Source organism: Myxocyprinus asiaticus, chromosome 36 (genome assembly GCF_019703515.2).
Source record: "Myxocyprinus asiaticus isolate MX2 ecotype Aquarium Trade chromosome 36, UBuf_Myxa_2, whole genome shotgun sequence".
In the NCBI taxonomy this organism is placed as follows: domain Eukaryota; kingdom Metazoa; phylum Chordata; class Actinopteri; order Cypriniformes; family Catostomidae; genus Myxocyprinus; species Myxocyprinus asiaticus.
Window position 1 is genome coordinate 26981740 of NC_059379.1, and position 13263 is coordinate 26995002.

Here is a 13263-nt window from a genome sequence, read left to right on the forward strand (position 1 = left end):
AAATAAATATATATTTTTTCCTTAATTTCCCAATCGTTAAATTTTTTTGTTTATTAAACAGCCTGACGGATGACCATGGTTCTTGTGGACCCTTTGGGGGTCTAGCCCGGCCTGACGTCACTCAGGACTCCCCTTCCTCCAAGGTGTCCTCGGTAGAGCGGGACATTGGAGTAAAGAAGAGCCGTGCTAGGGAACGGAGGCGTGAAGGACGTTCCAAAACTTTTGACTGGGCTGAGTTTCGTCCTATCGCCCAGGCTCTGGCCCAGCAAAGAGCGCATGAGGCGGACACCTTGCAGGCCGAGCTAACCAATGCAGAGCGCTTGAAGAGGAGGGAGGAAAGGCGAAGGAGGTATGAGAGTGTCACCGGCTCATCTTTCGATCCTGCCACTGACAGTGCAAAGATGGACTTTGAGAGTGGGGGTGTGGTCCAGGTAGATGCACAGCCCCCACCTGTTGAGCAGCAGCAGAGGGTGGAGGATGAAATAGAACAGCGCTGGCAACAGGTGGAGAAGACGCCCATCAGAGAGGAGAGGAGAGTGCCCTTGTCCTCAGCCCTTCAGACCACAGACACAACAGAGTTGGAGAAGCTAGTAGAGAGCTACAAAAAAGGGGTATATGCCTGCAAAATCCAATGCAAGATATCAGTTTATATAAGTTAAATCATCTCAAGACCATGAAATATGATGGGGTAAAAACTAAGACTGGGCGGTATATACTGTGCAACTGTAGAAATGTGTCATCCGGTAGAGATGTGTGGTAGTGGTGCTATTTTGCAGCGGGTTCAAATGTGGTTTATCCAATCATTATTTAAAGTCAGGATTGTTTGTTGTATGTTTTTAGTCTGTTGTTTTTAAATTAGACTTAAAGTAATGAGAGATTTATCATTAATTTATCATGAATAATCTTTTGGTTTGCATCTATCAGGTTCTGAATATAAAGAAAAAATACTAAAATGAGATTAAGTACCTTTTATTGGTAAAACATGTTCTTTCTTTGCATTATTAAAACCTGGGCAATACCACATGATTAATTAATATATAAAATAACTATATTGTGAGATATACCATTACTTTAATAAAAAAAATATTCATACCATAATATAACAGTTTGGTCATAATGCCCACCCCTTTCTAGGCATAAATTCTTTTATGTTGTGGACATTGCCAGGTTGAAGAGCTGAAAGCTCAGTTGGAGAGCTGCCACCAGCACTTGATGGACTCCAATCGGCACAAGCAAGAGTTGGAGGGTCGACTCAAAGATGTTCTCGAGAGGGAACAGCAGATCCGTGCGGGTTACATTTCACCGGTAGGCCACATTTATGTCATTAGTATCGTTTTCTTAGAGGCTTTATGTTTTTCATAATGTATTCAGGCATTTAATATCATTTTTCCATTAAACAGATTGTGTGTCAGTAATAGAGAAAAAAGCAAAAATAAACCACATGGCTTCCATCTTTATCATCAAAGCTGCGAACATGTCGCTTTGCATGCCTAGAGATCATTGCATGTAAATGAACAATTTTGTTTCTCATGCTCTTTTTGCCTCTTCTTGAAAGATTCCTCTTGCCGTGTTCGACCGAAATGACACATTAAAAATTGCAGTTTCATGCAAGCTGCAAGCTGTAATGCATGTTCCAACATATAATTTATTAACAATAATTGAACATGAATTAATCAATATGAAATGGTGGCATGACAACATTCTCAGAATTTAGACTCATTTCACCCTCCAGATACATTCATACTCACTGATGCACATTTTTAAAAAGTACTTTAAGAGAACATTTACAGTATTTTATTTTAAATGTTTTTATTTTTCTTAGTTCTGATTATTATCTTATCAGTAATTCTGTAATAGTTTAAGAAACCAATCAGAGAAAACGGTGCAGACAACAAATACTTTTCAATAACAGATTTGTCCCAGGTGTCTATAACCCTAAATGCTGTGAGTATCAGTATATCTCAAGGATGCAGAAAATGTATCTAAAATGTATCTTTTGCAGACAAGTACTATATATGAAAAGATGCCTGTTAAGGACGTATTTGCATTATATGTATTCATATTTAACCATTCATTCATTCCATTTGTAACCTTATTCTTGAGGTTTTCCATTTTTGCTATAGAGTTGAAAAATCTGGGAGGGTGTACGTGTGTTTTTTTTTGTGTCTGTGTGTTTGTATGTGTGTGTACATTTTTGTCATCTTAGTTTTTGTTCAAAATATTGTTTGCATTGTTTTCTGATCTTAATTTGGACCTCTCCAAAAAGTTGTCTGCATATCAGATTCAGTTGTTCAGTTTACAGCCTTCTTTAATGCTTCGTGTAAGACTGAAGTAAAAAAAAAAAAAAAATAGTCATTTTAAGTTCATTTTATAGTGTTACCTTCAATTAAGTCTTCTGTTTAGTAAAAGAAAATATATGGTGTTTTCATTTTAAGTTTGACAAAGTTCTTTATATCAAGTGCTAACCAAAGGACACATCTCCATCTCTACTTACTACAGTTTTGAACTGAGTTAGTTGCTTTGTGGATTCATTTAAGGTTATTTATTTGTTGTTGTGATATGGAACTTGAACAAACTTGGTAAAAAAAAAAAAAAACATAATGGTTGCTCAATAGTTTTGTTAACTTGTTTCTCGAAAGAGCCAATGTACATCAGAACATCAGCCTTATAACTGTATGGCATGTAACTGTACTGGCATACTTAGCTAGCACTAATTTTGCATTACTTACCCCATGAAACAACTCTAACCACATAATTTGCATGCAATATGATTTACTAACCTTTGCCATAATTTTTTTTTCTAGCGTTCTAATTTTCATCAATCCATGAAAGAGGCTGAGTGCATTTACTATCCCTTTAACATTAATAGTTTGATAACTATTGTAATGAAATGTAAATTTACCTCAAATTCTCAAAATTCTTGAAAAATTGTTGATTTATAATCTACAAATTAATTAGCGTTATTCACCTATGCTGAATTTTAATTAACTGTCTGGTCCCCTTTTCCAAGCTGGAGTCCCCTTTGAGTCTTGAGACAGAGCCCCAGATGAAGAGGACAGAACTGGTTAGTTCTCAAGCTCAGAGCTTAACAAAGAAGTACCAGGAAACCAAAGAGCTCCTACAGCTGCAAGAACTGAAAAAGCGCAACATGCAGGCACAGCTTGGCCTTTCTCTCTCACACTGGTCCACAAAGGAACCTTACCTTTCTGACACCAAACAAACTACCCCCTCGGAGGTCTATCCCTCAAATGCCATTCAAAAAACAATCAGTTTTACACTTCTAGATAGTGAGGGCAAAATTAGTGAGCTTGAGGGCTTGATAGATGCCAGTAAGCCTCTGACACTAAGGGAGCTGATAAAGCTTATGCACTCACATAGCGAATATGTTTGGGTAGATTGTCCTCAAGTACAGGAAAGAAGTGAGCATAGTAGGTCAGGTGAAATGACGCAATGCCAGAAACTGTTGGAAAGCTTCAAGAACCAACAGGAAGTTGAGAATGAGACAATGAGGAAAAACCTGGAAAAGGCTGGAGACTGCATCCGGCATTACGAAGCTCATTTGGTCACCATGGAGGACATGTTGGGAAGAGTCCAGAGACAGAAAATAGAGGGTCTCACATCAGCTTGTGTAACAGAAGACCATTCGGAAATGACGAGCAGGCATCTGTCACAGCAGGTCGAATTGCTAGCAAATGAAAATGTCGCTTTGAACCAGCGTTATCAGGAAATTGTTAACCAGTTGAGGGAAGCGGATAGAGAAATAGATAGGCTAAAAGCAGAGCTTTGTAGACTCCGTAGCAGTCAGCAATATCCACAAGGCAACGTAAACCAGGATATGACTGTGCAGGAAGACAAAGAGACAACTTCCACAGATCAAATTTTTTACGAGCGAGAACTCAGTGAAAAATCGCAGAAGCTGCAGGAGGCTCTTATTAAATTGGAGGTGCTTGGCAATAATTTGAAAGATACAGAGAAAAGACTGCAACTTAAAGAGGCCACCCTTAGGGGTCTTGGATTTTACATGGCAGAAAATGAAAAAGATGACAAAGAGTTGCCTACAGAGACAGAAGAACTCAAACACCAAATGAAGATCCTTCTCACCAAGCTTTCAGAGAAGGAGCAGATGCTTCAAAATGCTGAGCAGATCTGTAGAGAATGTCAGTCCCAAAATACAGAGCTGATTACAAAAAATGAAGAAGCAGAAAGGATGTTTGGTCAAATGCTTTTTAATGCTGAAAGAGAAATTAGAACGTTGAAGGAGAAGGCAGGAACTGAAGTAACGCTTGGTAGCGAACCAGGAACAGAAAGTGGGAGCCAGAAGTTGATGCAGAGAGAAGAATCACTCACACATGATGGTTTGATTGAGGAAGTGGTGGAAGAGTTCAAGAGAAAGTCTGAGTCTCTTAATCGTGTTCTTGACATGTTGATAAGTGGCAATGAGGAAATTAAGAAATGTCATTCGTCCAGCATTCGCTTGGAGACAAACACTTTAGACAGGAATCAGACAGGAATGATTAAGGAAATGTTTGAGAGAAAGATTCTACATGTAGTTTTAGGTGGCTTAGAGGTCTGTCAAAAAGGCTCTGGGCAAGAGCAAGCCCTTGCAGCCATAAGGAATGTTGTAGAGCGTATGCTAGTTGACAGTAAAGTGCTGCTTTTTATAAACGAGCTCTCTAGTGTCCAAGAAATACAAAGAGCTGGACATGAAAATATATGGAATGAAGAGACAACCATGAAATCGAATTTTGACATTTTGAATCAGTTGTTTGATGATCCCACTAATTCCTGTATTATGAAAAATCTCTACGAAGTCATACAAAAGAAAGTGGTGTTGTGGAATTGGACAGCTTCAGCTATTAGGGAATGTACAAATGAGCAACTCCAGTCCTTAGCTTTGACTCTTTCAAGCTATGGGACTCAAGAGAGACACTGGTCTGAGTACATTCGTGAAGCCATCATGGATGTAATGTGTACGTACTTGGTAATTCAGCAGAGCTTTTTGGAGAAGAAAGAGTTAGGAAGAGGGACACATCTAGATCTAGCTGCCTGTGCAAATTGTTCTGATTTGAGAGTGCAAAACATAAAGCTCAGATCGGAACTTGAGCAGACCCAAGTCGAGTCAAGTTTCCAGAGTCCCATGAGTGGGGACTCAATGGGTGTCACCCACATTCAGATAGAGGGAGAGCCAACTGACTTCCTAGATAAGGCCATTCAGCTTCAGGACATGGTGGCCAAGCATAAAAAGGAGCTACGAGAATTAAAGGAAGTATATGATCAAGAAGCAGAGAAACTACGACAGGAAGTGGCTAAGGCTGGTGAGACTCTGAGGCTGAGGTCAGAAGAGAATGTGAAAGAGATTGACTCCCTGACTGTTTGCATGGAGAACCTTAAGAAGAAGCATGAGATGGAGTGTCATAACTTAATAGCACACTTCAGCCATGAGATGGAAGAACTTACGGTTGCTGTGGGCCCTGATGTTGCTGAGCCTGAAGAGGATGGCAAACCAAACTCAAATTCCCTCAAGCTGCGAATAAAAAAGCTTGTGTCCCAGGTGTCTGACTTGACTGAGGAAATGAATCGACGAAATTGTGAGGGGGATGCGACATTGCTTCGTCTGAAATACGAGAAAGACCTGGGAAACTTAAAGGTCAAGGAGTTCTGTGTCCTTGCTGTTCTCCGTCCATAATGACTTCATGTGGCAACCTTAAATCTGACCCTTTCCCCTACTTTTTTCATACTAACACTGCTTTGTGGTGCTTTGGTCTAGCCTAAGATCTATCACCAGTGATGCATGGCTAACTTAGATATGCATGTACGTTTTAAGTATTAGGAGTGTGGATGAGCCAACTGTGATAAGGTAGCAGGGGGAAAATAAGAATCAACTTAATGGATGCTCTCATTGGTTTGGGAGTGTGCAGTAAACCATTTCTAGCGAATACAATTCCAACTGAAAACATTAAAGAATGTATTCTATAGACTTATTGGAGAATGCTTCACGGCATAACCCTAACATTTACATTTATGCATTTGGCAGATGCTTTTATATGTTACTTACAGTGCATTCAGGGTATACATTTTATCAGTTTGTGTGTTCACTGAGAATTGAACCCATGATCTTGGCATTGCTAGTACTATGCTCTACCAGTTGAGCTACAGGAACCCTGTCTAGATATTCTGTAAAATTCTTGAAGTATTTTTTTATTTTTTGTGCAAGATGCAACAGGGAAAACTGCATTTGTCAGAGTTATAGGTGGTTCACCTGGTTTACTTGGATCTTGGAAAACTTGTTTATTTTTTTCTTTACATTTATCTTACTTAACCTCTTTGCCTGATTAACAGCCATTGCTCAATGCGATACTAGTTCTATGCATAAGCTGCTTATCTTTGACTGCAAAATTCCAGCTTCTTAAAAATTAACAGTTACAAAGTAACAAAGCAAGCACTTATATGTTTCATTTTAAGCTATTTTCTATGAAAGTTTAAATGTGAAAGACAAGGAATTGGCTATAACTTTAGTATGTGATTTTTATCACACTTAAATCATGTTTACATGCATATTGTTTACGTCTTGTGGCTATACTTCTGAAAAAAGTAAGTATTTTAACGTTCAAAAATTGGCCTCCATTCACTTCCATTGTAAGTGCCTCACTGTAACCTAGGTTTTTTTTTGTTTGTTTTTTTTTAGAAAAGTGGCAAGTCAAAATGTATTGTCAAATGATGTCGATTGAGCTTAACTTGTATTGAACTCTGAATATTCCTTTAAAACAGAAACTTTAGAATAATTTGTTTGTATTTAATTGTTGTTCCAACTCGCAGAACATCTGTAATTTCCAAAATGTCCAAATCCTGACCCAAAACAGCAAAATATATATATATATTTTTTTTTAGAATCTAGGCCCAGACATACTATACGCAAGTACATGAATGCAGAGGCACCTTGCTTTGCAAGCTCGATTTCACGCGTCGTTGCATTGTGAAATGTGTGAGCGCTCGATTCATAACACAACGCAAGTACACGCTACATTCTCAGCATTGCCGCAAGGGGCTCTAGAGTGGATTTTCTTCTTTCAATCAACAACTGTCATGGCAGCAATTAGTTGAATTGTTGAATCTATTCGAAAAATATATTAGACTTTTTGTCCCCAGTCCATTCAAACAAACGTGTTTTTTCTCCATGTCTCTCCCCACTCCTCAACTATCGACTCATTTACCACATCCGGGCTGCATCCGAAAACTTGGGCAGCTGACTTGCTGCCTAATCAGTTAACAGCTTAACTGACAGCTGTTTTGAATGAATGGAACTCTTTAAGGAACTGGTCTCCGAACAGTTTGAAAAGCACCTTATTTTCATCCTGCCTCTGTATACAGCCTCCGAAGGCAGCATTTTCCTGGTTTCGTGGTCACACCTAAAAAATCGATTGCCCTTTTGTGGTCTGAGGTTTGTAACCGCCAGAGCAATGCAAGAGCACACATAATATATGTACAACGGGACCACGCGTTGGCCAAACGCTCGCATCTGCTTTTGCGTACTTGTGTGAAGTATGTTTCGGCTTTCTATTGTCTCCTGTCACAGTTGCTGGATTGAAAAATAAACTAGGAAAGCTCTTTTTAGTGGGATTTAACCATCATGGCTGTATATCTATTATATTGTTTCAGTATGCAATGGAGCCGGTTCCTGACTAGGTTATTTTGCAGTCACAGACAAATCCTTAACCATAACATTAAACCATTGTTTGTGATAAACTGATGAGTGGGGTTGGCATGAATTAACCAGCATTGGTATTTGTTCTGGCAGTTTGAATCTTTATTTGTATTTTGTCTCATGAAAATAGTTTTAATTTCTTAAATTTATTTTGTAGATATTTTCTGTTTGCAACCATTAGTTAGCTTGCATTCATTCTTGTAAGGCATGACAGTTTAGTTTTATTTTTCCCTCTCTTTTCCCTCTCTTAGGGTTACAAGAATATTCTTAGTTTGTTTTACTCATTTACATTTACATATTATACTTTTAATGCATACAGTTGGTTTCAAATTGATTTGGCTATGAATTTTATTTTTTACTACTTAATGGGACCAATTGGACTTATTGAAGACAATTAAACTTAAACTGGCAAAAACTCAATCTTATAACATTTGTCATTAATATGTGGTACTTGGCTGTGCACTGGTCTTGACAAAAGAGGAAATTAGATTTTCTACCCAGAGAGCCTGGTGAATAAACAAGTGCAGGTGTGGCTTTGGGGTGACATGGGGACAGGAAGCTTTTCTGCACTCAGCAGGAGTTGGCCTGCTGTAATGCAGTGCTTTGAGACAGGCCTTGTCCCTGGAACTTCGCTCTGTAAAAACAACTGCTTCATCACGCCTATAGAGAGCTTGACAGCATCTATGACTGAGTACCGAGATTAGGGCCATTGAATAGACAGCGGAAATATGTTTGGATTTGCACAGTCGGAAGGGCATTGAAATCTTCTCTTGTGGAAACTTGTACTGAAATTATGCTCTCAGCCTTGTTGGTGTAGAGTAAGCTCTATTCCTAATTGTGTGTTTTTTTTTTTTTTTTTTTTTTTTTTAAAGACATGGCCCACACTCCACTATGTTAGCCAATTAAAGTCACTGACAAATCAGACTATACACAGTGGCCACAAAAAGTATTTGGACACTTAATCTGAACTTAAATTTATGATTTTCACTGCATTAAAAAACAAAACATCAAACAAGATGGCATCTACAATAAATCAACTAGAATTTTCGGATTACTTACCAATTAGTCTCAAGGTTATTTTAGCGAATGTATGAAATCCGTTCCCTCAAGTTCAGGTTGTGGACATCCAAAAAGTGTCTTGAGTACTTTTTATCTTACTTTTTGAACAGTATCAAAAATTTGGACTAAAGATCGTATCTTTACTACAGATCTAGCGTTTTATCATTTAAAACCTAACAAACTTTTTGTGAATTGGTTAAAAATTGCGCTTGTGCTATCTTTCTTTTAAGTAAATGCCATTTGGTTTGATATTTTGTATCTAATGCGGTTAATACATTCATGACATTCATAAATGTTTAAGTGTCGTTTATGTGTCCATATACTTTTTGGGGCCAGTCTATGACATAGTCCCACTGTTATGGGCGGAATTATGTTACTTTAACAAAGCCATCTCTCACTGGCCTCTGTGTCCCCTTTATGTTCTTCGTAGGTTATTAACGCCTAGATTTGTGTGGACACCGCTCTGTCCACACATCACTTAACTCTGTTGTCTGTGTAAATGTTGTCCTTGTCAAAAACGTAGTGAACTACAGTTCATTCAAACATGGTGAACTAAACTGCTGCTCCCTGTTGCCCGATTCCTTCCCATCCCTACAGGCTACGTGTGAACGAGGCTTTGCTGCCATGGAAGAGTCCCACCAGAAGGTGATAGACGAGCTGCAGAAAAAGCACCAGCGGGAACTGGAGAAACTGCAGGATGAAAAAGAAAGACTGCTAGCAGAGGAGACAGCAGCCACTATATCTGGTTAGTCAGGATGAAAAGAGCAAGAATCACATTTGTTTCCAGTTTTTTGGTTCTGTTTTTGTTTTTTTCTTTGTGTTGTTTTGTGGGGGGTGTTCAGTTTTGGTTTGTGTTTTGTTTTAGCTGCATTGATCTTTTTATGTGCTGATTTCTGATTAAGAAAAAAAAAATATATATATATATATATATATATATACAGATTTTTAATTATGTTTTTTATTTGATTAGCTATTGAAGCAATGAAGAATGCACATCGGACGGAGCTCGAGAGGGAATTGGAGAAAGCACGCAAGGCCAACAGCAACACTGAAAATGCAGACATTGAGGAAATCCGCAAGCAACACGAGTCAGTTGTTAATCCTTTATGCTATGTCAGTGCACGATAGCAGCTTGCACTTATAATGGAGTTAAATATATCTCAACCACACATTCTCCTTCCTTTGGAGGTTTCTCTCACCATCGAAATAAACAACTTGTCTTTTTTTTGGATGTAATTGTACATAAATTGAACAAAGTAAAAGGGAAAGCTTAAAACAAGCTTACAAAGCCAAACCTCCTACCTCTCTCCCCAACATGATCTTTATGCATATATTATATTTTAGGTTTCATTAGTGTATTTACTTCTAATGTGACTGTTAAAGCTGTGATAAGCAAAGACTTTCTACATTAATAGAAGTGGATAAAGAGTTTAAGACAAGTGCCCAAATCCTGACTGCATGACTAGCTTCAGTTGCCAAGTGTATCCTAGGGCAACTGTGCAAAGATGGCAATGTCCTTGCCAAATCTGGAGTGATTGCACAGTTTCATTCAGAGACGTTGTTTGTGTACATGCCCATAATCTTCCCTCATGCTCTTGGCTGTACTTCTGTCTAGACTAAGAGGTCTTGCTCTGTTAGCATTAGTTTAATCTAAAGAATTAAAAGAAGAAAATGGCTTGTGTGTGTGTGTTGTAGGGAAGAGCTGATGTCGAACCAGAGGGAGATTGAGGTGTTATCAGAACAGTACTCTCAAAAGTGCTTAGAGAATGCTCATCTGGCCCAGGCACTTGAGGCTGAAAGACAGGCTCTCAGACAGTGCCAACGGGAGAACCAGGAACTTAATGCACACAACCAGGTAATCACGGACAGTGAAGAATTAATGGGTTTGACCACCCAAAAATTGCATTTCTTTCATCCTTCACACACCATAATGTTGTTCCATTTTTGGGTGAACTATCACTTTAATGCAAATAAATCTAAGAAACCTGTAAACACAGAAATCAAAACAAAAAACCCACTTTTGTTTCTGGCTTCTAGTTTTTCATCTGGCTGCATTGTATTTGTGATATTCTCAAACTGTTTTCCTTTCATTTTTGTAAAGGAGCTAAACAACCGTCTGGCTGCTGAGATCACCAAGATGCGATCGATGACGAGCGAGGATGGCGGAGACACTGGCAATGTCATACAGGGAAAGGAGCTGTATGAACTGGAGGTCTGTGTTAACTGCTGTCCCCATCCAAGCCATTTTTCACAGCATGCTGGGGAAGAAAACCTCATTGCCCTGCTTATGTTTACAGGTAATGCTGAGGGTGAAAGAGTCAGAAGTGCAGTACCTGAAGCAAGAGATAAACTCTTTAAAAGATGAACTCCAAACTGCCCAAAGAGTAAGTGCTGCTCCTTTGATGACACTACCTGTCAAAAAATGTGGATATACGTACTCTCTATTTTCCACATATTAAAATAATAGTAAAGTCGTCAAAAGTATGGGAATTATTGTTAAAAATGTTAAATCAAAGCCATCTTATATTTTATCATCTTCAAAGAACAAAAATAATTTCAAGTTTTGAAGCAAGGCCTTAGATCAAAAGGGTTTTTTTAGATCATGAGAAACGCATTCAGTCATGTCCAAACTGCAGTGGCGGGCCGTGCATTTAAAGTCTAGGAATTCAGTGTGAGTCATGCCATTACGAAAACACAGTTTCACAATGAATAAGACACCCTATGCCTTTGGGCATCATACATTATGTCGCAGCTAACTAGTAATACCAATTGACATTTTAAAAACACGTCCATGCACGAAAGCCAGAACCAGCATGACTGTTTTGTGAAATGAGCGTCTCCCGAACAGACATTCAAAAATCATAAGTTTTCATATGAATCTACCAAGGAGGTCTATAATACCTGGAAAAATCTATCTAATAATATTCGTGATTTAAATGTTTCTTGCAATAAATTTCGTTTTGTCAGGGTACACGGTTATACTGCGTTCCATTCAAGTTGAATGTGGGATATTCCTACTTGATATCTCTGACCATAAATGCATTCTATTCTCCGCTATTCGGAAGATGACGTTTAAGAAAACAAAACTGCAATGCTCCCGTTAGCTTAGCAGAGGTTTGACTCTCATTAGAGATGTCTCCTAGCAACCCAACTGATAAACAATGCTGCAGCGCTAGCATTTGTGCTTCAGGTGTACAATTATCAAAAGAGATTATAATTTACCATGTTTTATACACCTGTTTCTGCAGGCGTTTGTTAAACCAGCTTTAATATCATGTAATGTGGAAACGAACTCATTTATCGATATTACTTAATAAAGTGAATGTTTATCACTTAATTTGTATATCTCCCTGTGTGTCGACATGTTTGTGTGACATCATGCCCCTGCATCTCGGCGAAATCAGAGCTGAGAATTTCTGCACGAGCCTACAAGTTGTAACTCTGACTTCAAGATGCATTCCATTGCACTTTTCCTAGTAGGTTGTAAAATCTGACTTTCTGAGTTGAATGGAACGCAGCACTACTTTTCAAAACTTGATCCGACACTGAATGCTCCAGCAGCCTAATTTACACTTAGAAAATTCCTGATGTTGCTATAACAATGCAAAAAGCACTTACCAATTTACTTGAAGTGAAAATCAGTCCTCCTTTCCTGTTTAATAAATTAAGCAATCACACAGTCATGCAGAACATCTCGTGTTTTTAAATCCATAAGGATCTCTTTCTCAATGGCGATAGCGGCAGTGATGACAGCCGACTTGTCTGGCAGCTTGATCTTACGCTTTTCGCTCTTACATCACTTAAAGCGTAATTGTGTCACTCAAGGCCAGCTAGAAGGCCTCGACCGGAACATATCCTAAAGATCACACCCACCAAGAACAAATAAATCAATCTGATTGGCTGATGAATCTGACAATCTGACTTTAGTTGCTTATTCATTTGCACTGTAGAGGGATTCTGTGGAAATTCTGAAGACCTGACAGGGTGGAGCACAAACTCAAGCGCTGCTTCAGGCATGCGATTGTGAAACAGTTGTCACACTTTGCTTATAAGCATCATGAAATAAATTCTGACTGGATAAACTTTTCATTTTTCTCTGTATGTTTGTAGATTAATTAAGAGTGGAAAGTGATTAAAAATATATAGGCAAAAAGGTGATTGAGAATGAAAGGATGAAAAATATTTATTTATTTGGCATGTTAGGCCCTGAGAATTCGCCACTGCCAAAATGGTAGTGTATGTTTTTCATAATGGCAAGAAAACTTAAGAATGTATGACAATTAATTAACGTTAGTAACACATGATATGCCATCTTTGCTGTCATAGGATAAAAAATATGCAACAGATAAATACAAGGACATCTACACAGAACTGAGCATTGTAAGGGCCAAAGCTGAGCGAGATATAGGGCGACTTCGTGACCAGCTACAGCAAGCCAATGAGGCACTTGGAGAACCCACACTGGAGGACATGGAGCGTGGTGGTTATGGTACAGTCCTCAT

The 13263-nt window shown here is 38.6% G+C and overlaps 1 protein-coding gene across 2 annotated transcripts in view; it reads left to right on the forward strand.

The window, feature by feature from the left end:
- LOC127427070 (myosin phosphatase Rho-interacting protein-like) overlaps positions 1-13263 on the forward strand; it is a 106494-nt gene that overhangs the window by 88486 nt on the left and 4745 nt on the right. Inside the window, exons 14-22 of one of the 2 annotated variants that reach the window (XM_051674416.1) lie at positions 62-611; positions 1168-1305; positions 3011-3064; positions 9359-9506; positions 9732-9849; positions 10457-10616; positions 10863-10973; positions 11059-11145; positions 13088-13250. In XM_051674416.1, coding sequence (XP_051530376.1) covers positions 62-611; positions 1168-1305; positions 3011-3064; positions 9359-9506; positions 9732-9849; positions 10457-10616; positions 10863-10973; positions 11059-11145; positions 13088-13250 — 1529 coding nt within the window. The remainder of the gene's footprint in view (positions 1-61; positions 612-1167; positions 1306-3010; positions 3065-9358; positions 9507-9731; positions 9850-10456; positions 10617-10862; positions 10974-11058; positions 11146-13087; positions 13251-13263) is intronic. The other variant, XM_051674417.1, reaches the window with a different exon arrangement.